The sequence below is a fragment of the Girardinichthys multiradiatus genome, chromosome 6 (assembly GCF_021462225.1).
Source record: "Girardinichthys multiradiatus isolate DD_20200921_A chromosome 6, DD_fGirMul_XY1, whole genome shotgun sequence".
NCBI classification, from domain to species: Eukaryota; Metazoa; Chordata; class Actinopteri; order Cyprinodontiformes; family Goodeidae; genus Girardinichthys; species Girardinichthys multiradiatus.
This window is the reverse complement of record NC_061799.1, coordinates 7,659,752-7,686,758: the sequence shown is the minus strand read 5'-3', so window position 1 is coordinate 7,686,758 and position 27,007 is coordinate 7,659,752. Positions and strand designations below refer to the sequence as shown.

The window sequence follows — 27,007 nt, the reverse complement described above, 5'->3', positions numbered from 1 at the left end:
CGAGTTGTTTGTAAAACTTTATAATCATTTCGGGTTGAAAGACAAAGCTTCAACAAGATACATTTTTTGAACCAGATTAAGACCTAACGACCTAAACAGAAATCAAGCTTGTCAAACTGCAAGTGAGGTATTAACAGATAAAACAGAGGATATACAGGAAGGCCATGACAGACTAAGGCTTTCTGGTGTACCTCAGAGATGCTTCTGATCAACTAGTGATCACATAAATACTGATATCTTACAAGAATTATGGATTTGACAGCAGCTGTGAAAAACTAAAGCCTCACATGGAGGGCCAACCTCAGACATGTAAGGTTGCTCATCAACTGATCAGAAGGTGCTTGTACCATCACCTCCACCTCCAACAGCCTCGTCAGTCCTGTTCATGAAGCTTACAGTCACAGAGCTCTTTATAGATCCGTTTTCGTATCTTTGGGATGTCCTGTTGAGAAAATTGGAACGGTCTCGACAGAGCCAGGCATCTAGAGTACTGTAAAAAAAAAAAAAAGAAAAAAGGAAAGGATTTCTAACTGAGAAGCTGGATAAAATAAGTATAATAATTACATTATAGTAAAGTAAAAGCACAGCATGGTTTCAAGTGATATATAGACAGAGGGACAAATGAGCCCTAACAGGTCTTAAAAAGAAACAAATGAACATCACGTAACATTTTCATTATTTATCAAAAAGAAACAACCATTCAGAGACACCCGATTCCTCAATAACTTGAAGCTGAGGCATTTTTGGCTTACTCTGTTTTTCTTAATAATAATAATATTTTCTTAATAAAAACGTTTTGCTATAATTTCTATCCTAAACTGGATGAAAACAGAATGAAAAATAATGGCTAAAAAGGATGGAAATGATGTATATTCGACAGCTAAAAATGAGAAAAATATTGCAGGGAAATGAAATCCAGTCCGATCTAATTTTAGTTGTGTGAAAAAGTCGGAAGGAGTTGGAAAAACATTAACTAAGATACACCCCTTGAATACGCCACACGTCATATTTAGGAGTTTTGGTTTTGGAACCCGGTGTATGAATGAGTGTGTGCTTGGTTGTTTGTGTGTTGCCCTGCGATGGACTGGCGACCTGTCCAGGGTGACCCCGCCTCTCGCCCATAGACTGCTGGAGACAGGCACCAGCTTCCCCGCGACCCACTATGGAAGAAGTGGTAGAAAATGACTGACTGACTTTTGGAAACTTTACTGAAAATAAAATCCAAATGAATTTGTTTTAAGTAAGTTTAATTGTTCCTGTATTGGACAATTTAACTTTAATTAATAATAAAATAAGAATAAAATGTTTTTCTAGGTGTAAAGAAATGATTTTTTCTTAAAGAACACCCCTATAGAACATTCCTCAACACCTTATTTCACTCAACAGGAAATAGTCGACTAAAACTACAATGACTACAGAGGACTAAACCTTTGATAGAGTGAGCACTTCCTGCTCTACCTGCTTCACATTACTGGAGTTCCAACCATTTCTTCCAGCACGGCTCTCTTTCCATCCTGCAGTAGCCTTTTAACCAACTCAGGATGTCTAAACTTGGCTGGGTCGCTTTGGTTCGGTTCGGTCCAACAACATGCTTACAGAAGAGTTTTGGTTTGTTCAGATAAAACTTTAAATTCAGCATTTTCCTGACTTTCCTGTTCTGAACTTTACCACATGCCAACTGAGGCTTGCAGAGTCAGACATGGAGGTTTTGTAATTTGGCCTCTCCACTCATGCGTGACTGTTAACCCTCTGGGGTCTATAAATATTGTTGTGGGATTTTTTTTATTCATTTTCATTCTTGTGTAACTATAGTTAGGATAATAAAATGGTACAAGCCTGGTTGTGTATTTGGGATGAATATTGATTTGTTTTCTTTATGTCTTTAATAATCTATAAAATGTCTTTGACACATTAAAAACAGCTGTTTAGTATTTTCTTGTTAAAACTACTATTTAAAAAACATTCATTCATTCATCTTCTATACCGCTTATTCCATAGTGGGTCACCGGGGAGCTGGTGCCCATCTCCAGCAGTCTATAGGCGAGAGGCAGGGTACACCCTGGACAGGTCACTAGTCCATCGCAGGGCAACACATATACACACACACACACACACACACACACACGACAAACAACCATGCACACACTCATTCAAGGGCAATTTAGAGTGACCATTTAACCTAACAATCATGTTTTTGGACTGTGGGAGGAAGCTGGAGTACCCGGTGAGAACCCACCCATGCACGGGAAGAACATGCAAACAGACAGCATGACCCAGGACCTTCTTGCTGCAAGGCAACAATGCTACCAACTGCTCCACCATGCAGCTCATTTGTTAAAAAACATTTATGAAAACTGAGGACTCTTTGGACTGAATGTAATAATAAAATTAATGAAACAAAATTAGAAAAGATACATCAATACATAATATTTCTATGGTAAACAAAGCCTTTAGCATTAGTTGAAACATTGGGAAAAACGGTGATAACAATAAATATTTTATTATATTTTTTCACTATAAAACAAAAAATATCCAAATATTTAAAATAAAAACATCAATTGCTGCTTTCGAGGTTCAAGGACAACTGTTTCCCTGATGTCTTCCCTCCGTGGCATTGGGTTAATACTCCACACATGAAAACCCGCTTCTTTTACAGAGGTGTTCATGCTTGCTGGTGATCGTTAAAATCAAAGCATTTGATTACCAGCAACCAGCTTTGATGCGCCCTTTTAGTTTCTCTGACAACAGAATGGGTAAACTTGCCTTTCCACATATTCTAGAAGTTAAAAGTATGCTGATCTTAAAAAGCAGGACATACCTCTAAGACAAAAACTCCACAGTCATTCTCGTTGGCTTGTTGTGGGATATTCTGTGAAGAACAGCAGGGGGAGACAAAACATCACATAAAGCATGAGAATCTGCTCATCATCATTTGTGTTGCCTCACGGAGAGCTCTGTATATATCGGGTCACACCTGGCATTGAGCAAAGGAGTCAAATGTTTCCAGCGAAGACTTGTGAGCACATCCCTCTAGGCTGAATGCAAATGATGCACACACAACATTTCACAAGCCTGTACAGTAATGCTGCACTTTGATATATGACAGGACTGGGGCATCCATCAGGGTACATACAAGGACATCCCAAAAGTATTCTCACCGCGTGAACTTTTCCACATTTTTCCCATTACAACACAAACTTCAATGTGTGTTATTGAATACAATGCCGTCCAACTATGCATCTTTTCCCTTCCCTTTTTTATAATATCGGGAAACTATTTTGAAAATCCATATTTAAAACTCTTGTTCTCAGTTCTAACTAGTAAAGATTATTCAAATTTAAGGTATAAATTACAACATAACGAATGGGACAAAGAGCAGTAAGTAAATACATGAGCATTAAACTTCTGAATGACCAGAACAGGAAGTGCTTTTATTTGGACATTTTCAGCCACAAGTGTCCTAGTAACACATGCTTGAGGTAAGTTACGTTTATTTTGTTCTAAACTAATCTAAAGTCATTTCATTCAGCGCTCATTTGGTGAGATATTCATGAGGTCATTATTGTGAAGCTACAGCTAACATGAACAGATTGTTATGAGCCAATAACTTTCTGCAATCCACCAACAACTGTGGCAAATAATCAAGCTTGTCCTTTCACAGTAAAACATGAGAAGCAGCTGCAGTCTGTAGCTCACATTCCGGCTTCCTTTTGCTCTTTACATGAGATGAAAACTGTTACTAGGACTCGAGTCTCAGACCAGGAGTCCACGTCAAGTATTAGGCCTTTATGGCACAAATTTAAGTTGACACCAAAGTCTTTTATTTTTGCAGTTGGGAGTCTCAAACTCGGGTCTCTGGTTCATATTTCATGAAGAATGTGGCTGAGCTTGTTATACCTCATCAGATGAGACTGTCCAGCCATCTTCAAAAGCAGCTTGTTTCTTCTCTTTTGCTTCCGACATCAAGTACTTCAGGATGTTCTATTCAAAGAAAGAAAAGCTCCACACTCAGATACAGTTAACCAGAATCTTTCCCAGACATTCATACAAGAAGAAAGTGAGTAAAAAAGGTTTTATTACCCTTGCAACCTTCTGGAGCAAATGCCCTTGAGAATCATAAAGACAGATTTTCTTAGTGGAAATGTCAGCTGTAACCAGACACCAGTGAACCTCCAGGTGGATGGGCACCAGAAGAAGACGCTTAGAAAATAAGTCTACCTGTGGCAGAAAGACTGGATTAATGCTTCCCCCGTCATTGATTAGTTAGAAGGTAAGAACCACAAGGGCTAAAGAGCTAGGCATAAAGTCCTGAAATCAAATAGCAAAAGTGACCTATATAGGAACATGCACCATCTTTCAGAAAGGAACAGCTAAAACCCAACTAGTTTGGTGGGCAAATAACAGCATGTAATCCAGTTGACAGTCAGTGAGACCCAGATATATCCCACCTAAATGTAGCGGTTCAAACCTTTTTGTAAAACGGTTGACAAATCCGCTTTCCAGGAGTAAAAGCCTGAATTCTCCCTCAGCCAATGGATTACCTATGTATGATGTCCATGTCATTTCATTTAATTAATTTATGATTCTTAAGATATTTTAATACTCTCCGAGTTGTCAGAGATCTATTAACTTGTAAAAAATGATAGCAAATGATTGTATATCCAGCAGGAGTGATGGACTGCCATCTCCATTGGTCCTTTAACCTGACGTATACCTTCATATCTACAGGTGGGCCAATATAGGTACATCTCTAAAAATTTGTGCATCATTGTAAAAACAATTTATTCCATGAATTCTATTCAAAAAATGAAACACACCGTCATATATTTCAAACATCTATTTCAGGTTAGTTTGAAGAAAATGGCTTAAGAGCTAATAAAATCCTAAAATTCTGCTTCCTAGAAAATTTGAACAAAAAACTTGTTTTTGTTGCAAGAACATTAATGCTATGGTTATGCTATGGCCTACACAATCATGGTGAAAATGCTGACTTGAAAGTTGTCATTGAGGTCACTGCTAAAGTAGCTAGATGTTTACAGATCTTCCAAGGACACGAATGGAGTTGGCTCCTGCCCACAGTGCCAGAAGTACCAGTAACTGCATTAATGACCGTGGTGTTAGTGTGCTTGGTTAGCCAGCGAACTGGTCTGACATGAACTCTGCAGAGAAACTATGGATTATTGCCATGAGAAGGATGAGGGACACCAACAAAGCAGATGTCCTGAAGGCCGCTTTTAAAGCAACCTGGGCCTCCATCACACCTCAGCAGAACCACAGGCTAATTGCCTCCACGCCATGCCGCATTGATGCAGTAATTCATGCAAAAGGAGCTTCAACCCGGTATTGAGGGCATGTACCGTTATAGTACATGGCCATACTTTTCGGTAGGCATACACTTCTGTATCCAAAAAGCTTTTTTGTTGGGCATATTTAATTTTTCAATTTTCTGATGAACTGAACTTTAGCTTTTTATAAGCTGTAAACCATAAATGTTAGAATTAACAGAAATAAAGTTTTAAAATATATCACAGTGCATATAGAGTCTGTATAAGTTTTTACCTTACTGAAACAGATTGGCTTTGATGATGTTCTAATTTAGTGAGCACCTGTTTATCGGCCAGCTGATACATAAGGCAGATATTTGCCCAATCCGACTGCCTCGTCTGAGGACGCTCAGTTGATGACCAAGGAGATCAGTTTGTGAATGGCACAGTGTCGCTGGAGTTATGTGTGAAACATGACACTACCAGCCAGCAGTGATGTTAGAACCGGGTCATATTGGACCCATACATGCGTCTTATGTGGTTGAAACGTCAACCTGGAGGAGCCCCTCCTGTCTACATGCTGTCATTTTTATTTTCTTCTATATGAACCCGAAATAGATTCATATCATAGATTTGACTTAATGTTGCATGTTGCCTTTATTTACTTTGCCATTGTAGGAGTTCTATGTAACGTCTAACCTGCTTCGTCCATCGCCTCACACCATCATAACCTTTGGTCATGAGCTGCCGGTGGAAGAAACTGTTGAGAAAATGGACCTGAAAAAATGAAAAACATGTTAAAATATTAGAAAAAAACTGAAAACGAGCGGGTTTGTATCTACATTCCTAACTGACTATGACACCCAAACATACATTTATTTGGGAACAAATTATGACATTCTGTACCTGCAACAATTACCGAAAATTATAGAACATTTTACTAAACAATTAGGAATTAGGTCCAAAAACTAGACAAGTAAACATGACCATCAATAATATTTCTGAGGCAGAGACTGAAAGTAAAATCAATAGAAATCAACAGATTTTTGTTTTCTGTTTTGTCTCCTGAAATCCATGTTTTGCTGCAAGCTTTAGATCGAATAGTTTTAAGCCTCTCCATGTGACGGTTGCGCAGAAAAAGATTTATTTTACTCCACGATTTTCGATAAGTGGTTGCAGCTCTCAAATTCTAACTATCAGGCTTCTAAGGATCAGTATATTTAGTGCAGGAAGTATCAGAAAGTTGTGGAGAAGTTTAAAGCAAGGCAAGACTGCAAACCTAAAGTGACACCCAAACCAGACCTCCCAGGTCACGTCTGACCCTTTAGATGCTGAACGTTCTACAGTGCTCAACAGAACATTTAAAGAGTAATTCTGCATGCACATTTGAATATGCGGCATATTCATATTCTGCTCGCTGGGGCTGAACACATTCACTAAACTCAATACTTTGTGAGTAATGGTGCAATAAAAATATTCTTAAGTAAAAATAAAGTCAAACTAAGGCATAGTCAGGAAGACATTGATGCTGATTATAATGTAGGTTACCTTGTGATGGGACGACTCCATGATCAACTCTCCATACATGTTCATGACCTTCAGTCCAGACCAAAATAAATGTTTACCAGTTATATGTAGAATAAAAAGGAGATTTTAGCTCAACACAAAGTCTACATAACAAACTGAACCTCCTGGGGTTGTTTGGTAATAACCTGGTCATTGAGCCAGTGCTCATCAGCCAGCGTCAACAAGTCCTCCAGACTCAGAATGTGCTTCTTGTGGACGACTTGGAAAAGGGAGGCAGATGTCTTGATGATTGCAGTTCGGTATTTGTCGACTACAGAGAAGATCAAGTTTTTCCTGCACAGGTAGACATTGATTTTTAGATCTTTCTCTGACTCACTCATCTATCAACACAACACTGCTTCTTTGGTTCAATTCAAGCCTTTACCTGTCATTGAAATTAGAGTTAAACTTCCTATTCAGATGTCTCAACACGTCACTCTGATGGAGTGGGATGAAGCTTCCATAACTTCTGTAGAAGCCTTCCAGGAAGTCTGGGGAAACACAGAAAGACATCCCACAAAAAGCTGTGAGGAACAGACAGACAGCACCTTACAGAAGTATTCTCCACATTTTGTCATGTTATAACCAAAAACCTTTGTGTATGTGATTAGGAGTCTTCAACAATTGCACGGCTGCTACATGAAAACCTCAGAGGTTAGTGAAGACCAAAGAACCCAGCAGAACCCAAAGAATCCTCTCAACAGGACAGCTGATGATTGAGCACTCAGCAAATCTGGCCTATATGGAACAATGGCAAGAAGCAAATGGAGGTACAGGGGTTGGACAATAAAACTGAAACACCTGGTTTTAGACCACAATAATTTATTAGTATGGTGTAGGGCCTCCTTTTGCGGCCAATACAGCGTCAATTCATCTTGGGAATGACTTATACAAGTCCTGCACAGTGGTCAGAGGGATTTTAAGCCATTCTTCTTGCAGGATAGTGACCAGGTCACTGCGTGATACTGGTGGAGGAAAACATTTCCTGACTCGCTCCTCCAAAACACCCCAAAGTGACTCAATAATATTTAGATCTGGTGACTGTGCAGGCCAAACCATCACTGATCCACCCCCATGCTTCACTCTGGGCATGCAATAGTCTGGGTGGTACGCTTCTTTGGGGCTTCTCCACACCGTAACTCTCCCGGATGTGGGGAAAACAGTAAAGGTGGACTCATCAGAGAACAATACATGTTTCACATTGTCCACAGCCCAATATTTGCGCTCCTTGCACCATTGAAACCGACGTTTGGCATTGGCATGAGTGACCAAAGGTTTGGCTATAGCAGCCGTGTATATTGACCCTGTGGAGCTCCTGATGGACAGTTCTGTTGGAAACAGGAGAGTTGAGGTGCACATTTAATTCTGCCGTGATTTGGGCAGCCGTGGTTTTATGTTTTTTGGATACAATCCGGGTTAACACCTGAACATCCCTTTCAGACAGCTTCCTCTTGCGTTCACAGTTAATCCTGTTGGATGTGGTTCATCCTTCTTGGTGGTATGCTGACATTACCCTGGATACCGTGGCTCTTGATACATCACAAAGACTTGCTGTCTTGGTCACAGATGCGCCAGCAAGACGTGCACCAACAATTTGTCCTCTTTTGAACTCTGGTATGTCATCCATAATGTTGTGTGCATTTCAATATTTTGAGCAAAGCTGTGGTCTTACCCTGCTAATTGAACCTTCACACTCTGCTCTTACTGGTGCAATGTGCAATCAATGAAGACTGGCAACCAGGCTGGTCCAATTTAGCCATGAAACCTCCCACACTAAAATGACAGGTGTTTCAGTTTCATTGTCCAACCCCTGTACATGTTCCAGCAGGACAGCGACCCTAAACATACAGCTAGTCCTATTGGAATGGTTCTGATCAGAGCATATTCATGGGTTTGAATGGCCCAGTCAAAGTCCACAACTAAATATCCTTGAGAATCTGTGGCTAGAGATAAACGTTGATAACGACATCCATCAAATAAGCTAATTTGCAAAACAATTTGCACAAGTTCCAGTCTGTAGGTCCCTAAAGCTGTTAGACATGCCTCATTTTGACTCATGTAGCTGTGATTGCAGCCATATTTTAAATACTCAATGTCCAGCTCAAAGTGTTAATGATATTTCTATATAATATGTAAATATAATCACAGATAGTTTCTGCTGTAAACCCGAAGCTCTGCTCTGGTATTCTGGATCTAGAGGAGAATATTACAGCATTTCTTTTCGCTTCAACTGGAAGCCCATTGCTGTCTGTGAAAACGCAACCAATACCATCAGGAGGGCAGTGAACTCACCATGGATCTCCCTGGTCAGAGTGTAAATCGAGGAGTTATTCAGACAGGATATTGTCTTTTCACTCCAAGTTTCCTGAAGACAAGGACTGTGCTGTTCTAATGAACAACCCATCTGAAGCCTCTGCGCGCTCTGCAACCCAAACTCTTCACTCCCTGAACACGCAGGACTGTTTGCAAGAGGCCGTACAGTGGGACAAAGGTTTGAAGGGCAAGAAATACATTCCTGCTGTACAGAAGGTTCAATGCTTTGGGACATCCGTGCTGTTGTTGGTGGGGTCTGACTGATGATGGTCCCTGCAGACAGATTTGACTCAGAGGAATCTGAGTGAGCCACTGAAAGACTGTCCAACTGGCTCCACTTCAGCTGGCCATTCGGACACCTCAAGGCTCCCCGAGAACCTCCAGCTTCATGTCCAGGGGGTGAGACGGGAGCTGAGGTTCTTACATTTGAGTTTTCATTGTTCTTTAAGTGGCTTGTGAAAACTTGATTTTTCTGAGACTTCAAATTAAGGTGAGGGTTGGAGGCGGCACGGATCCCCGAGCTACGCCTCCAACTTCGGAATATCCAAAAACGGCACCTCTCACTCCGCTTTCTCCACAGCCAAAACTGTAACTTATAATAGAAGCGTCTTTTGTCTCGCCTGGACAGGTGGGACACCCCTTTTACAGATGACATAAATCCCCGTCTCCTGTTAAGGCACTTTGCCTTCCTCCAGTTGTTCCGCGTTTGCTGCATTTGGCAGGAACCGAACCACGTGGGCTCACATGTGAGCGTGCAATTGGGGGGAGCCTTTTGTTTGAGAGACTGACACATGTGACAGGAGCAGCTCACACCCAGCAGCAGGGAAGCTGGAGTTACTGGTTTCTTATATGTAACAGACTGACTCCAATATTTCACACCATAGTCCTGATTCTCAGACTCTCTTGGATGCTCCAGGTCAGCTGCTCCCAGGGGTATCACAGCAGCTTCAGATCAGGGTGAAAGCTGGTTGCCGAAGTAATTCAAGGGTTTTCCTTGGTACCGACACTGCAAAACAGAACCATTATTTCAGGACAAAAATACAATTCATCACTGCTCAGATTTTTTTTCCAGTTAAAAGTTCCAGAGATCAAATAATGTCATCACTAATTACTCATTATTGCATTTTACTTATCAAGAACCACTCTGACTTTAAGAGAGACCCATTGAAATTACAAGAATATCTGCAGAGACCAACAGAACCTGGTCTTTTACTGACTTGTTATACTCTGGATCCACTGACTAGCAACAGAGGCCATGTAGAATGTTTTACTACTCAAGAAAGCATGTATGTGGTGCACTCTGCAGAAGAGTGACCTGATTTTTACTTTATAATCACAAACTTCAATGGACTTTATGTGACAGGCAAAACAAAGTAGTGTGTATTTTTGAGGTGGAAGAAAAAAAGTCTGGTTTTCAACATTTTTCTTTTTTACTGAAAACAAATATCTCAAGGCGTGTTGCGTATTTGCTGAGCCCCCTTCACTTTCATAGCCATATATAAAATCCAGTGAAACCAGTTGTCGTCAGAAGTGACCAAGACAATGCAGAGATTCCCAACTCAGGTGGGAGGCAGGACAACTATTAGTAGTAGACTCCACAAATCTACGCTTAAATGGAAAAGTGGCAAAAAGAAGGCCATAGAAAAGCTGTTTGCCACACGCCATGTTGGAGACACTGAAACGTCATAAAAGTTTCAGCCACATTGGAATGGTTTAGATCAAATAACATTTATGAGTTGGAACGGCCCAGTCAAAGTCCAAACCTAAATCCAATTAGGAATCTGTGGTAAGACTTGAAAATCATTGTCACAGACTTTCTCCATCCAATTTGACAGAATGTCTATTTTGGAAAGAGGAATGGACAAAAATAAAATCAATCAGTATATATACAAAATTGGTAGAAAACCTGTGGTATTTTCTGTCCTCTTACCAATTATTCACTAATATTTTTGGCTATCAGACAAAATAAAGCACATTAACATTGATGTTTGTAATACTGTTACTACTAGGTAACTGCATGACCTTTCTAGTGAATGTGATGAAGGAATGAAGAAACAACCTGAATCATCTAACTGTTGTCTCGCCTACAGTTTTATTTGACCTTTCTGTATACCAGCTCACTTTGTTCCACCCTCTAGACCAGGTATTTCACTGAAATACCTGTATGTGTTTAGTTCCACTTTAAATTTCATTGCAGTGTTTCTGAAAAGCATTTTTACTTTTTCCAGTTGAGCTCCATATGAAACTGTTAATATTCATAGTTAAGCCCCGCATCTTCAAGTCTCCAGTTTAACTGATTCTTACATGTTAATAACTGAATTATAATGTTAATAACTGAATTATCACCTAAAACTGGGTTTTCCTTTTTGACTTTCTATAAACAAATAATGTCTATTATTCCCTCGTCCCCGTTGTGTGACATATCACTGCCTCACAGCGTTAAACATGAGCTGAGCTCGTATTTAATCGAAGCTCTGCGTGGCGCCGTGAAAGCCCACGTGTCCCGTACTGTTCTTCCGACGCTTTGCTAGTGTTTGGTTTTCTCCAGGTTGTCAGCCGACGCTGCTGTCAGCTCGCCACGTGTTACCGAGCGGTGAACCCGGCTGAGCTAGCTGCAGAGCTAAGTTCTCCCGACACAGCAGCAGAACATGGGGGCTCTCAGGGAGCTTCTTACCCTCGGCATTGCCTGCACTTCCTCTGACTGCGTGGATGAAACGTCCGCTTGGACCTAGCTTTGGACCTGCACTTCGGTTCACAGCAGGACCGTGAGTAAAAAAAAAAGTCTGGTTCTTGTTCTTAAATATCAAATTAGACCATCTGAACCAATGACGACTGTAGCAACAAGAGTCTCCACTTTGAGAGTCGCACACAAAATGCGTCGTTCCTCAGCCAACCAATCAGATACCGCCAATTCAATAACAGTCACAAGTTCTTCTTGTTATTTAATGGCGGTTGGCAAGCATTACCACCACCAACTGGGAAGGAGGGATGGATGGATAGATAGATAGATAGATAGATAGATAGATAGATAGATAGATAGATAGATAGATAGATAGATAGATAGATAGATAGATAGATAGATAGATAGATAGATACTTTTTACTAATGATCAACAATGGCATGACACCAATTGTATCCAACTTAAATAAAATAATTAGCTTAGAGTTTGCCTTTTACAGAGTAGGCTTTTAGGAGTGTAAGGACTTAACATGGACATTTGTTGGCAACCCTGGTAAAGTTGCGTAAAAAAAAAAAAATCTAAATAATTGTATCTTTCATTGCAATATCATAATCATAAACGCATCCAACATTTTTATAGTACATTTATTCAGTTGAGAACAAAGGTCCCAGGCGAATAAATTTTTTTAAATCAAAATCACTAGTGGCACAGATATTTTTACCCCTGCTGTCAATACTTTGTACAACTCCCTTCACCAATAGGACAGACACCATTTAGTGTTCTCTAGTAACATTTCCCAAGGTTGAAACATTCAGAGAGATGGATTTTTGAAACTGTATATTTTCACATTCTTTCTAATCATCTAGAAATATTGGTCCTCTCTGATGCTATTCTGTCTTCAGCTCAGCCCATAGTTTCTCAATTTGATTTAGGTCCTGGAACTAAGATGGCCGTTTGTTTTGGATAATTGTTCTGCAGAAAGACCAAAAAGTTTCCTGAGTGTTTGGAAAAGAAGCAGACCCGCAGCATCACATATCCTACACCATACTTAACAGTGGGCATGAGGTGCTTTCCCACATATGTATCCCTTTTCATGCCAAATCCACCTTGAGTGTTTGTTGCTCATATTTTGTGGGACATCCATCTGTTTGCCTATTGGCTTAATGGGAAACTATTCATCAGAAGACTGCAAGCAACTGCCAAACTGCAGAGGGTGAAGACCCATGTGCTGCAGTATGCTGAGGACTGTGCTACTGAGTGTCACACTCTTGGAAACCTCCAATTCGTTCTTCATACACCATTGAGGGCACCTAGAAGGTTTGGGATTAACTATCAATACCTCAAAAACAAAGACGGTTTGCCAAAGAAGTGCCAACCTCCAACCTTTACCAACTGTTTGCACTCCCAGTGGTAGTTTCACTATTCAGATACTTGGGCAGGATTCCCTCCAAAGCTATTTAATAAAAATGGTCTGAAACAGACTACATGAGACATCAGCTATTTTAGGGAGACTAGATATCACGTCCTTGAAAACAAGAGCTTACATCTCCATTCCAAAGTGGGTGTCTACCAAACTTGATCATAGGCATCATGTATGACTGTGAATCATGGATGACTCATAGCTATCATAACATTTTTCTGGAACATTTTGATATACCCTACCGTCAGCGCATCCTGGGGGTCGCTAGTGCCCGCACACCTCATTCTAAAAAATCTAGAAAAGCAGGCTGCAGAACTATTGAGGCTATACTCACAAAGCACCATCTCTGATGTCTAGAACATGCCATAAGGATGCTCAATGGTCGGCTTCTTGTCAGAGCTCTGTATGAGCAATTATATCAAGATCAGTTCTGTCGGGGTACAAAAGATCAACAAAAAAAGAGTGCTGAAGAAGTGCAAAATAAAGCCTGGGGATGTGAAGTACATGACTGCTGATAATGACATCTGGATCAGAAGGTTGGGAGATGAAAGCACAGATATGAAACAACAGATAAGGTTGAAGAGAGGAAATAAGCCTATGGTTGCTAGTAACAACACTACCATATTTACATGCAACACATGCAGAAGTACTTGTGGGTCCAGGAGAGCAGCCGCCAGAAAACTCATTGATAAACGACAGAAGTAGACATCATCAGCAGATTCAATGGACTTGTAAAACCAAATGTATAATAGAACAGACCTGCATCTTATGTCAAATTTATAGCCCTGTGAAACAGTTTGTTCTGAATTACTTTATTTGTCGAAGTTCATTGTAAAAAAATGTTAAATACAAAAACAAATATTTTAGTCACAGTTATTTAAAAGGGACTGTTGATTTTATTAATGAACTTGTTCCTATCTGATCACCTTACCACGCTTGAATTCACTGCCCTCCTTAGAGGCAACCCATCCCTTCTCAAATGTTTGAAGAAGTCTGCTTACCTATATGCTGGATTTTATAATTGTTCACCACACCTGAATTCAATGATTTGGAGGGGTGAAACCAATATTTCTGGCAATATAGTGCACTTTTATCTAAAGCAGTGCTTCTCAGGGCCCACTGTCATGCATGGTTTAAGTGTTTCTGTACTGCCACAACTGACTTAAATGAATGGGTGATTAACAGGCTTCTGCTGAACTTGAGGGCATGCTGAGGAGGTAATATAGTCATCGGAATCAGATGTGCTGAAGCAGAGACACATTTTGGACATGAAGGACCGTGTGTGGGCCAAACACGTGGGCCCTCAGGACCAGGGTTGAGAAACACTGATCTAAAGGACACCAGATATCATTCATGTGACACATTCAGTAGCTCCAGTACCACAGGCAGCAAACTATGATGGTACCTCCACCATATTTTGATGTAAGTGCAGTGTTTCCTTTCTCATTAAGACGGGTTGTTCCTCAAACAATGATGGTACCTGCACAATGTTGTAACCTACAGGTCCTTCTCAAAATATTAGCATATTGTGATAAAGTTCATTATTTTCCATAATGTCACGATGAAAATTTTATATTCATATATTTTAGATTCATTGCACACTAACTGAAATATTTCAGGTCTTTTATTGTCTTAATATGGATGATTGTGGCATACAGCTCATGAAAACCCAAAATTCCTATCTCACAAAATTAGCATATTTCATCCCACCAATAAAAGAAAAGTGTTTTTAATACAAAAAACGTCAACCTTCAAATAATCATGTACAGTTATGCACTCAATACTTGGTCGGGAATCCTTTGGCAGAAATGACTGCTTCAATGCGGCGTGGCATGGAGGCAATCAGCCTGTGGCACTGCTGAGGTCTTATGGAGGCCCAGGATGCTTCGATAGCGGCCTTTAGCTCATCCAGAGTGTTGGATCTTGAGTCTCTCAACGTTCTCTTCACAATATCCCACAGATTCTCTATGGGGTTCAGGTCAGGAGAGTTGGCAGGCCAATTGAGCACAGTGATACCATGGTCAGTAAACCATTTACCAGTGGTTTTGGCACTGTGAGCAGGTGCCAGGTCGTGCTGAAAAATGAAATCTTCATCTCCATAAAGCTTTTCAGCAGATGGAAGCATGAAGTGCTCCAAAATCTCCTGATAGCTAGCTGCATTGACCCTGCCCTTGATAAAACACAGTGGACCAACACCAGCAGCTGACACGGCACCCCAGACCATCACTGACTGTGGGTACTTGACACTGGACTTCTGGCATTTTGGCATTTCCTTCTCCCCAGTCTTCCTCCAGACTCTGGCACATTGATTTCCGAATGACATGCAGAATTTGCTTTCATCTGAAAAAAGTACTTTGGACCACTGAGCAACAGTCCAGTGCTGCTTCTCTGTAGCCCAGGTCAGACGCTTCTGCCGCTGTTTCTGGTTCAAAAGTGGCTTGACCTGGGGAATGCGGCACCTGTAGCCCATTTCCTGCACACGCCTGTGCACGGTGGCTCTGGATGTTTCTACTCCAGACTCAGTCCACTGCTTCCGCAGGTCCCCCAAGGTCTGGAATCGACCCTTCTCCACAATCTTCCTCAGGGTCCGGTCACCTCTTCTTGTTGTGCAGCGTTTTCTGCCACACTTTTTCCTTCCCACAGACTTCCCACTGAGGTGCCTTGATACAGCACTCTGGGAACAGCCTATTCGTTCAGAAATGTCTTTCTGTGTCTTACCCTCTTGCTTGAGGGTGTCAATAGTGGCCTTCTGGACAGCAGTCAGGTCGGCAGTCTTACCCATGATTGGGGTTTTGAGTGATGAACCAGGCTGGGAGTTTTAAAAGCCTCAGGAATCTTTTGCAGGTGTTTAGAGTTAACTCGTTGATTCAGATGATTAGGTTCATAGCTCGTTTAGAGACCCTTTTAATGATATGCTAATTTTGTGAGATAGGAATTTTGGGTTTTCATGAGCTGTATGCCAAAATCATCCGTATTAAGACAATAAAAGACCTGAAATATTTCAGTTAGTGTGCAATGAATCTAAAATATATGAACGTTAAATTTTCATCATGACATTATGGAAAATAATGAACTTTATCACAATATGCTAATATTTTGAGAAGGACCTGTAAAGTGTTTCCTTTGCAAAAGGTCGTTTTGTTTTTCTAAAAGCTCAGCTTTTCAATAAAAAAAAAAAAATTACAAACCTTCCTTTTGATGTCTCTTCAGTACAGCTCATTACCATCATTTATTGAAATTTTGTACTCTATAATTTATTTACAGATAAATCTACTATGTTTTTTCAGTTGTTTGGGGAACTTATTTAGATTTCTCAGAGGGAGTTAAAATTTGCGTATATTTTGTGTCAGAACAGGCCAGATAATTCTAAATTTTAACTGGTTTGACATCTTGTTTTTTTCCCCCCCTGATTAGTTCTCTTCACTTTCTTGACCTCCCTTTGACTCTCTTTGCAGCTGTTCAGCTGGGCAGGCCTGCTTAAAAACAGCAGATGCTCAGACGGGTCTGCCACTTTAACCTTGTGAAGCCTTGATAGAAACTTACATTTTTAGGTGTTTTTTTTTCTGAGGTAGCCCACAGAAGAGGGAAAGTTTTCATACTAGCTAATTTCATCAGAGCATTTTGCACCTGAATTTGAAAATAAACAGCTGGTTCGGTAAAAAAATATATAGTTTTTTACATGTCAGCAACTAAATGTAATTAGGCATCTAGACATGGTGAAGACGAGTTGCTGAAGTTCAACTGTGCTCCAGAGGACCTCAGTCACCAGATCTCAATCCTAAAGAGCACCTTTGGGAAGAGGTGGAATTACAGATTTATGATGTTACAGCCACAGCTGTGTGATGATGTCATGTCATGGTCCTAAATGAATAAAGGATGTTTCCAAAACCTTGTTGAATCTGTCATGATGAATTAAGATAGTTCTGAAGGCAAAATTAGGACGAAGCTTCTAACAGCAAGGTGTATATAAAAGTGGGTAGTAAGTGTAAATGCAGATTTTCCAAAGTTCTTTTTACTGATTACAAAGAAACGTGTATCTTGTGATACATGATAATGAATGCAGGGTTATAAATTCTCCTTCATAGGTTAACAAAACATTTTAAGTTGGTGCAAAAATTTCATAAAACATTAAGAAAATTATAAAACGTTCATAGGGTTTTGCAAAGAACATCATCTTCGATGTTCCTCCTCAGTTCTTATGCTCCTCACCTCACTAAGAAGTCCTTTCAAACACTAACTATGTGCTGCTAGTTTGTGGATGTGCGAATTGGAGTTAGCTTCTTTGGTCTTGCTGGTGGTAGTCACTGCACCCTGACTGTGCTTTGGAACAATGCTGTAAAGACACATCCATGGTCCTGTTTGACTGCTCCGTTGCTGCAAACGTTTAAGGGTGAAGGTCTTTCCTTTTCTACAATCAAAGTTTTTCATGAGGGTTATAACATTGTGATGCAAGGAGCCCTTCCCTCTGCCATGAACCTTCAGAGGAGGGTGTGTAGGATAGGCCTCCCTGTTAAACCCACTATCCCGTCATGGGATGTGACTATGGTGCTAAATGCTCTCTGTCCTCCATTTGAGCTAATCGACCTTGTTGATGTGAAGTTTGTTTCAGACTAGCCTGCCTTACTTTTTGCCCTGACCTCTTTGAAACGGGTTGGTGAGCTCCATGCTCACCAATCTGACTGTACATAAAGTTTATGGCTGTCTGCGAGCTTTGCCAACCTTGCCAGGAGTAGATCCTTGTCCAAACAAGGAGCTCTCGATGAATTGCTCACATCGCCGTAGTTTGTACTTTGCCTCAGGATGGGATAGCGCACTCTACCAGGGGTATAGCTGCCTCATGAGCGTTATTGACAGGGGTTTCTATTGTAGACATAGGAGCTGCAACTAAATGGTCATCACCACGCACTTTTATCAGGTTTAATTGTTTGGATGTGACGGCCACATCTGTGGCTCACGCTAATCTTTCTGCCGGGTCGGAGATGCCGCACTATTTTTCTGGTAGAATTCGAGTCTGACAGCCACTCATCGGGGCATGTATACATTTATTGTCTCGCGTTCCTCTGCTTCAGGCAACAGTAGTTATGTACACAACATGACGCACTAAAAAGTACTAGCTCAGGGGCTGAATACAAATGCATGGCACACTTTTCAGATTTTCTTTAGTTTGAAAAATTCTTTACCATGCCTTATTTCCCTTTCACTTCACAGTTATGTATTCATTGGTGCTGGGCTCACATACAATTCCAATACAATACATTAAAGATTGCAGTTGTAACATTATTAAATGTGAATAAAATCCTAGTGGTATGCATACTTTTGAAAGATGCTGTCTTTTTCATATCATTACAGACGGCATTCATTTCAGAAAGGTTTTGGATGCAACGCGAACATTTTAAACTTCCCTTGCTCATCTGAGAAGACATCAGTTTTTCTATGGCCCTCAAACATGTCGCCCTTTCCGATGATAAAACAAGATTTTGCATTCTCAGGTGTTTGCATCTGAAATGTCCTTTCAGTTGACAACTTTAAAACCATCTCCTTTACTAGCAGCTTGCCTGTGTGAGAAAAAGGCCGGAATTTTACCAGGAAAAGACGGATCAGTACCTCTGTTTGCAGCCGGCTGCTGACCTGGAGTGACACTTGTGTGTTGTGCAGATGGTCTTATACAAAACAAACATCCAGGACGGCAGTGGTGAATGTCGCTGGCCCTCAAATATGCCCCCTGCAATTGACAAACATCCTCTTCTGAAGAGTTCAGTCGCTGAAACCCCGCTCACTGAGAGGCCCCGCTTCGTAATTCTCCTCTCTGACCTCGGTGGAGACAGACAGCTGGTTACACAACAGGACCGTTGTGGAACCATGGAATCAGGATTCAACTACTAAACAAGAGTTATTGTATGATTATGGAGAATTTAAAGACTGACTAATGCAGAATATAGCTTGAAACTCTTGAACTCATTTTATCAGTACTTATTACTTGTATTTTCATCATGGATTTAGAGAAGAATATCGACATTAGCAAAGAAAACATGTAGCAACAGTTTGCGGGTGATTATCTCTTTATGCGTCGTACTGATCCAAAATGCTGCAGTGAGTGTCCTGATGAAAATTATGAGAATAGATTGTATTACTCTATTTTAGCTTCTGTTCATTGACTCCCTGTTAGATCCAGAATGGAAGCTTTTTGCAATGAGGACCAGAATGATAAACAGTTACTGTTGTACTTAACATTTTTCAAGAAGATTTTGTTTGTTTGTAAAAATATAAAATAGTATCCATCTGCATCAACTGCATGCACTTCCACGCTGGATTTTCCCCATCCGACAATTGTGGCTGGGGGCCACACAAGATCATTCAGAGGACTACAAACAGCTCTGAGCTGAGGGAACACCCCTGCTGTTATGCCTTTAGCATTTGCACCTCCTCAATGGCACTGATGTGTATAAATCTTGTATTTTAATATTTGTTATATTTCTTTGTTTCTTGTTTTTGCATATATCTTTTATCTGCTCTATGCTTTGTATCGGTTGGCTGTTGCCCCCAACTAGGGATTATTAAAGTTAGAGCTTATTAAATCTGATATAACAGGTGGTCCCTAGAGCTTCTAAAATCAGAAAGGGAGGCAGGTATTTTAGTTATCAGGAGGCTTAGAAGTAGCTTAGTCTTTATGGTGAAACTCCTAGTTACAGTTGTTCAGGTTATGCTGAGCTATCCTTGTAGTTATATGGTTATAATCTAAGGCTGCTGGATGGCATACTGACCACTTTTTAGCTTTCTTTTACTTCTCTCTATTCATGCATTTTTGCCATTAGCCACTATTAGTGGCAATTAAGCCACTAATGACCACTGATTTCTGCTAATATAGGACGTAACAGTAGCTTGACATTTATTTACTAATGATCTGTTATTTGAGAAGTAATTCCATCAATCCAGTAGAGAATTGATCTTCAGCTCATGATGAGAGACAGGAAATCATTCCATGTCTTGCATCATGATTCAGACAGTTTATGATTTGTAACTCTATTGTAAAGTGCTACCTACTGATTTAAACTGGTGGTCACTTGTTCCGTCCTAGACTTTGTGTCCATTTGTCTTGGCAGCTCTTCTGATCCAGAGTCCAGCCCACATGTGACACAGGAGGAGGGGGGATCACTGTGTTTAACTCATTTTAAAGTTCAGGATAAATACAACACAGGGATCTAGAGCTCTGTCTCTTATTTCCATCGTCTGTTTTGCTCGCTTTTCTGATACCTCACTGTGTCTTGGACAGAAATGCATCTCCTGGGCATCACTGTGGCTTTGGGACTACTGGGGGGCATATGGGCTCAAATAAATTTGCTGCGGCCCGAGTGCGACTCCCCCGAGGCTGAGGAGGCTGCGCTGGTGGCTCGGGATTACCTCAATGCCCAACACACCCATGGTTACAAGTATGCCCTGAACAGGATCGAAGAGATCAAGATCTACACTGTGGTAGGTCAGCCGGTGTACATGTTGCTTCTTTACAGTCAAAGACGGTCAGATTCTCAGATTTTATGGCTGGGGAACTGGAGGGTTTAAATTTCATATCATTGTGTATTTTTTTGGATTTAGAATATATAATCACATCATATTAAGAACTAAAGAAAAATACTGATGCACATTGAAAAAATAAATTAAAGAATATTTTGTCTTATTTGCTAAGCCTGATGAAAATAATACACATGTCCTGGAAATTGAATTGCTGGAGACAGACTGTCATGTACTGGACCCAACACCTGTTGCCAACTGTACAGTCAGGCCCAAACATCTTACGGTGAGGATTCAGATTCATCTTTCACAGATCAGTTACAGCGACACAACCTTACATGGTGATAATCAAACAGTAAGACTTTGTTACAGATCAGCTGCTGTTTGGACTGACTCTTTGTGCTTCTACAGGCGATTGAAGGGGATTGTGATGTGGAGCTCAAGAAGGTTGCTGGTGTTCTAACGGTCACAGCATTCACATGTAAAACAGAAGGTAGTGCAAACACACCCGCATCCCATTAGATACAAAAACAGCATGGATTTATGACGTTTTTTCTTCGGTCGATATCCAGAATCAACAGAGGACATGTGTCTTGGCTGCTCTACTCTCCTTCCTCTGAACCACACGCAAGGACTGAACTTTGTTCAAGCTTCACTGACAAAACTCAACAATGTGACACAGAATTTAACGTATGCCCTTTTGGAGGTTGGAAGGATGTCTACACAGGTGAGCCTCCACAAATCCATAAACATTGATCAAGGTCATGCATGTATCAACCTTTTTAAATGTCTTCCAGGTTGTGGCTGGTGGGCAGAGGTACATAACTGAATTTGTTATAATTGAGGCCAGTTGTGTCAATGACACCTGTGTGCCCCTGAATGACACTATGGCTGTAAGTATAAATGAGGTTATTAAAGAATGTAGAAATAGCAAATTTTGTTTTTGGTAAATGACACTATAAAAGGATAAGCTTGACTTTTTCCAGGCACGTGGAATTTGTACTTCTGAAGGTATAAACGATCCCAGTGTGAACTGCAAGATGTTTTCCACTATGGTAAAATACTATAAATCCTTACAATTTTGGCTGACCTAAACTACAGAAATCTAAAAGATGTTTTTACTTTTCAGATGCCAATTGTGGATGCCAACACCACAGGGCCTGCCTTGCCACCACAGGTTCACGTCCACCTGGGTAGTGTTTCTCACAAGCACGGCTTTGGACACCACAAACTCACCGCTCACCACAACGCCTACACGAGTGGCTTATTGTCAGGAGAATCTTCAGAGTCTGATGAAGTGGTCCCTGTTGCTCCTGCTCCAACTATCCCTGCTGCTGAGCCTGCCAGTGCCTCTCCACCTGCTGGCGATTCGTCATCAGTTGCTTCAGCCAGCATGGAGGTCCCAATCACTGTGGTGAAGAGAGAGGCACCTATTGTAGCCAGTGCTTCTGCAGCTCAAAAAGATCATGTTGCTCCAGTGCAAGTGTGCCCAGGAAGGATCAGATTCTTCTAAATGTCTTAAGCTCCTAAAGACTCAGTTGTTTCAACTACACTGGTACTAGAGGAAATACTGCAAGTGTCTCGATATATCCCATGAGTCTTAGGTTAGGAATGGCATTTAAAGCAAAGCAAACATTGGAAAAAGCTTAGATTACTAGAAATTAGATTTGCATGCAACTGTTTAATAAAAAGATTAATCCTTGTTTTTAACTCAACATGTTGTTTTTTTTAACCCTTCAAAAGCCACATTTGATGTTGCTGGCAAAGAAAAGCTGGTTCAATGAGGGCACTCAACATGTATTGATAAAGTGCACAGTCCTGTTTGTCAAGTGTGTTGACACACAAACAGAATGCCTTTGTACCCAGGGGCATTTCCAATAGCTGGAAAAGAGGTGAATATGTGGGGGAGGCATGTAGTTCAAAAGGTCAGCCATCCAATCCCAACATTTAAAACAATCATGTCTTCATTCTGGTACTTATACCTGATTGCAACTAGACAATTTGAAGATTTTGGTTAAATGCAGATTGCACTGGACAGCTAAGCCACTTAATGTGCCCAGACTGCAATTTCAGTTTAGGATATAAACCATCAAGCTTACAAAAAACAAAACACATATGTCACACATGTTTTCTAATACAAATAAAAACACGAGTAGTTTTCACATTTTATTAAAGAAAACTAATTTCTTCCATCTGAAGAGGTTTGTCCATTTCTGCAAGAAACAGTATTAAATTTAGTTAAACAGAATGGTGAAAAGGACTTTCATAAATAATAAAAAATTGATGACATACCCTTGGCTAGTTGGTTCAATGCAGAGTTCTTTTTTTCCTGGAAGAGTTCAGTTTTTCCTGGAACATGGGCTAGAAACAATTGGCTGAAGTCTGAAGGAGTCACGGATTTCCACAGGCTTTCAAATGACTTTAGAACTTCAGGGTTTAATTGTTCAGCACTGAAAGATTGCTCAGTGTAGGAATTCACTGAATTTGAGTCAGAGAAATGTGTTGAACTTGATGTGTCACCATCTCTCTGCATATAGTTGATATTACCAAGTGGATGACTAGATGTTCCTTCCCGCAGCCTCTTCAGTTCTTGTCTTTTTTCCTGGAAGGACTCAGAAGTTTGAGGACCAGCATTTTGTCTTGGGAGTTTTAAGGCTTTTGAGTTTGCACCATGAGCAAACTCTCTAAAAGACACTTGAGAATCCTTAAAACGATTGGGCTCCCGTCCTGGTGGGCCATGTTCTAATAATACATAACTTTGTAGCTCTGAATGTAAATTTTGCATCTTGTCTAGTTTAGTGGAATTTTTGGAGCCCGTCTCAGAAGGCTGTTCTTGAGAGCTATTAGGGCCTACAGAGTAATTAGCCACAGGAGAGTCTCCAGACATGTAGTAAGGAGAGAAAAACCTGTCAATTGCACGTTTAAAGTTATGATGTGATAAAGTTTTGTGCAACGACTGCTGCTCATCAGCAGGTGTATTTTCCTGCTCTCCTATATGTAGACCATGTTGGCCAAGATAAGACATGTAATTAGGCCTAGAATGGATAGCATGTTCAGGAAACTGAATTTTAAAAGGTTCATATTGCAACACTGCCTTGACTTGTCCATTGCTTGAAGCCCACAGTTTAAAGGGGTCATTGGGAGAATCAGGTTTGCCTTGTTCCAAGCCTGGTAGCTCGACGTTTGGTGATACATGTCTCCACTGGGGATTTAGAGATTCACTTCCAAAGTAAGGGTGAACTGGTTCTTGTTCTTGACTTGCAATCGTGGTGAAACCACTCCTTGGTAGTGGAGCATTGCCATCTGGTTGTAGGATGGCATCAGCAGTTTGAGGTGCCCTAGGAAAAATTTGAGCTGGAGCACTGGTTCTTACAGCCGGCAGAACCGCTGCTGCTGAAAGCTTTTGGAGAATTTCAGCAGTTTCCAAGCCTTGGCTAAAGCCAGAATATGGCACTGGTAAGAAACTTGTATAAAACTGAGGTTCAGCTTTACCATCACCAGGGGCAGAAATGTGAAGATGCTGATGAAAAGCCATTTGTAGGCAGCATTTAGAAACACCAGCAGGACAATACTGAGGGCAGTACAGAGGGTAATCATGTTTTGACCTGAGAGAGTCAATCTTCTGTTCGTTTGCTTCAGCAGCAGAGGACAATTGTGCAGACTGGGGCTTCTGTAAGTAGTGGAAAATGTTGAAGGGGTATTTAACCTGGCTCTGTGGAGAGTTGGCAACAGGAGGATGTGAAAATTGGAGAGTCCCCATAGAAGACACTCGACTTAGATCAACAGCTGGTAGCTGTAATTGTTGACAGGGTCCATAAACTTGTCCCTCAGCAGTTTTAGTTGGGATGCTTGCTAGCTGATTTTCAGCTAACAGCTGAGAATAAAAGCACATTTGTTGCCAATCTTGGCCCTTAGAATCTATTAACTGCAATGTCTGAGGTTCATCTGTGGGTCTTAAAGGTGGCTTTGGTTGAGTATGCAGGTGGTAAGGGTAGAGTGGCTGGGATAGTGTCGGACCCTGAGGAAGTTGTAGCTGTTGGGGCAGAGTAACAGCATTGGGCTTTGTAGTTGCCTTTGGCTTGGGGTAGAAGTCAAAGGACTGTTGATGTGGCATTTGACTAACAGCATGTTTCTGAGCTGCATATGGTTGAGTATAGAAATAGAAGAATGGAGGGTATACCTGGGCCTGAGTTGCTGGTTGTGGTGGTCGAGTTACAGCAGGTTTCTGGGTTGGTTTTGGGTGGGCATGGAAAGGAAATAACAGTGGGTATTCATGGGCTTGAGGAGTTGCTGGTTGTGGTGGCCAAGTTGCAGCAGGTTTTTGGGTTGGTTTTGGGTGGGCATGGAAAGGAAATAACAGTGGGTATTCATGGGCTTGAGGAGTTGCTGGTTGTGGTGGCCAAGTTGCAGCAGGTTTTTGGGTTGGTTTTGGGTGGGCATGGAAAGGAAATAACAGTGGGTATTCATGGGCTTGAGGAGTTGCTGGTTGTGGTGACCAAGTTGCAGCAGGTTTTTGGGTTGGTTTTGGGTGGGCATGGAAAGGAAATAACAGTGGGTATTCATGGGCTTGAGGAGTTGCTGGTTGTGGTGGCCAAGTTGCAGCAGGTTTTTGGGTTGGTTTTGGGTGGGCATGGAAAGGAAATAACAGTGGGTATTCATGGGCTTGAGGAGTTGCTGGTTGTGGTGACCAAGTTGCAGCAGGTTTTTGGGTTGGTTTTGGGTGGGCATGGAAAGGAAATAACAGTGGGTATTCATGGGCTTGAGGAGTTGCTGGTTGTAGTGGCCAAATTGCAGCAGGTTTTTGGGTTGGTTTTGGGTGGGCATGGAAAGGAAATAACAGTGGGTATTCATGGGCTTGAGGAGTTGCTGGTTGTAGTGGCCAAATTGCAGCAGGTTTTTGAATTGGTTTTGGGCGGGGATAAAAGGGAAAAAAAGGTGGATTGTTCCGGCCTTCGGTAGTTACTGGTTGTGGGGACTCAGAAACCCCAGTGGGTTTCTGAGTCGACTGAAAATATAAGGGGTAGAAAGCCTGGTATAGATGACCCTTGGGGGGTTCTTGCAATGCCTCTGTAACTTTAGCATTCTTTGAGGCTTGATTCTGCTGGTTGCAGAGGAGGGAGAATGAGTGGTATACTAGGCCTTGAGAAGTTTTTGAATGTTTCAGCCAAGATTTCTCCAAGGTGCATAAGAGGTAGAATGGCTCATATACCTGGCCCTTTGGCATTTCAGGGTGTGGTGGCTGGAAAACACCTGTAGGTTTTGAGGTTGGTTCCATGTGGGTGCACACAAGTTGGAATAGCTGGTGAACTTCACCTTTATACATTTCTGACCATGGTGACTGAGAAAGTCCAGACTGTTGATTGCAGATTAGACGGAATGGCATGTCATCACCTCGATCTTTCTCAGACACTGTAGGATGTGATGACCCAGGTCTCTCAGGCAATTTTTCAAGATACAGTGGATATGTATGAGGCTGGAATAAAGCCCCTGTGTAATAGATTTGCTGTTCTTGAACCTCAGGGTAGCTGGCAGGTGACTCTGGTTTCTGAGGAAGCTCAAAACAGAGAATACATTTATTTGGTAGCTGATGGTCATCCAATTTAGATAGTGGTGATTGGGACACTGGTGCCGTTTGTGGAATTACAGGAAAAGGTGATTGGGGATAGAATGGATGAAGATAGAGCTCTGCAGATGGAGTAGCTACAGATTTTGCATGTGTTGGGGACTGTGGCTGTTTATTAGGTGTATCATCTGGATTTTGAAGGTAAGCATAAGGAAAACCTGGAAAATAATTGTAGTAAGGAAACTGCCTAGGATTTGAACCCTGATTTGGCTTGCTGGGGATCTTTGGGTTCAGAGAAAAACTAGGAATCTGGGAGGCTGTTTGAGCAAGAGGAAGTGTTGGAGATGGTGTAGGAAAGGGATACAGCCATTTGCCTGAAATGCCTTTTTCCAGCACAGAACCCTTTATTTGGTTCTCTGTCAGTTTCATTTGAGCTGCCAACAATGATGGACATGAAACCTTTGTTTCTACATCTGCAGCCAACTCAAGGGTGTACATTCCATCCTGCAAACAAATGAGTGGGTTACCAGTGGGTTAACATCCCTCCCCCCTTAGAGTGACTTGCGTGTTTAATTATAAAAAGGTTATACCTTCTTCATCATGCAAGGTGCATAGCGTACAGAGATAACAACACCATCAGGATGTTCAACTATACCAAATATACAGCGCTGTGCAGCTGTCAATAGGGATTCCCA

At 41.2% G+C, this 27,007-nt stretch overlaps 2 protein-coding genes across 3 annotated transcripts; one reads left to right on the top strand and one right to left on the bottom strand.

Annotated features, from left to right (window-relative positions):
- Nucleotides 1-4: 4 nt before the first annotated feature.
- Nucleotides 5-17,908, bottom strand: LOC124869785 (sentrin-specific protease 5-like). The gene is made up of 11 exons (XM_047367908.1): nt 17,881-17,908; nt 11,731-11,883; nt 10,023-10,088; nt 7,216-7,321; nt 6,977-7,124; nt 6,813-6,860; nt 5,964-6,041; nt 4,081-4,218; nt 3,898-3,981; nt 2,819-2,869; nt 5-490 (listed from the first exon to the last, which is right to left on the bottom strand). The coding sequence occupies exons 1-11, from the start codon at nt 17,906-17,908 to the stop codon at nt 374-376; spliced, it is 1,017 nt and encodes a 338-aa protein (XP_047223864.1). The 3' UTR covers nt 5-373.
- Nucleotides 17,909-20,426: 2,518 nt separating this feature from the next.
- LOC124869697 (alpha-2-HS-glycoprotein-like) lies at nt 20,427-22,459 on the top strand. Of its 2 annotated transcripts, none has more exons than XM_047367737.1 (7): nt 20,427-20,713; nt 20,925-21,035; nt 21,161-21,242; nt 21,322-21,476; nt 21,547-21,642; nt 21,721-21,804; nt 21,879-22,459. In XM_047367737.1, exons 1-7 carry the CDS (start codon nt 20,516-20,518, stop codon nt 22,260-22,262), a joined length of 1,110 nt encoding a protein of 369 aa, XP_047223693.1. In that variant the 5' UTR covers nt 20,427-20,515; the 3' UTR covers nt 22,263-22,459. The 2 variants fall into 2 exon arrangements, with proteins under 2 accessions (XP_047223693.1, XP_047223694.1); XM_047367738.1 differs by having other exon boundaries at nt 20,430-20,713; nt 21,736-21,804.
- Nucleotides 22,460-27,007: the final 4,548 nt, after the last annotated feature.

What these genes read in the sequence shown, in the direction of transcription:
- LOC124869785 (XM_047367908.1), bottom strand. Translation starts at nt 17,908, where the DNA reads ATGGAGCTCACCAACCCGTTTCAAAGAG. An exon ending in CACCAACCCGTTTCAAAGAG is followed by an intron (nt 11,884 to 17,880) that starts GTCAGGGCAAAA and finishes ACCGAAGTGCAG; the next exon opens with GTCCAAAGCTAGGTCCAAGC. An exon ending in AACTCTAATTTCAATGACAG is followed by an intron (nt 7,125 to 7,215) that starts GTAAAGGCTTGA and finishes CTACCTGTGCAG; the next exon opens with GAAAAACTTGATCTTCTCTG.
- LOC124869697 (XM_047367737.1), top strand. Translation starts at nt 20,516, where the DNA reads ATGCATCTCCTGGGCATCACTGTGGCTTTGGGACTACTGGGGGGCATA. An exon ending in ATTCACATGTAAAACAGAAG is followed by an intron (nt 21,243 to 21,321) that starts GTAGTGCAAACA and finishes GTCGATATCCAG; the next exon opens with AATCAACAGAGGACATGTGT. An exon ending in GCAAGATGTTTTCCACTATG is followed by an intron (nt 21,805 to 21,878) that starts GTAAAATACTAT and finishes TTTACTTTTCAG; the next exon opens with ATGCCAATTGTGGATGCCAA.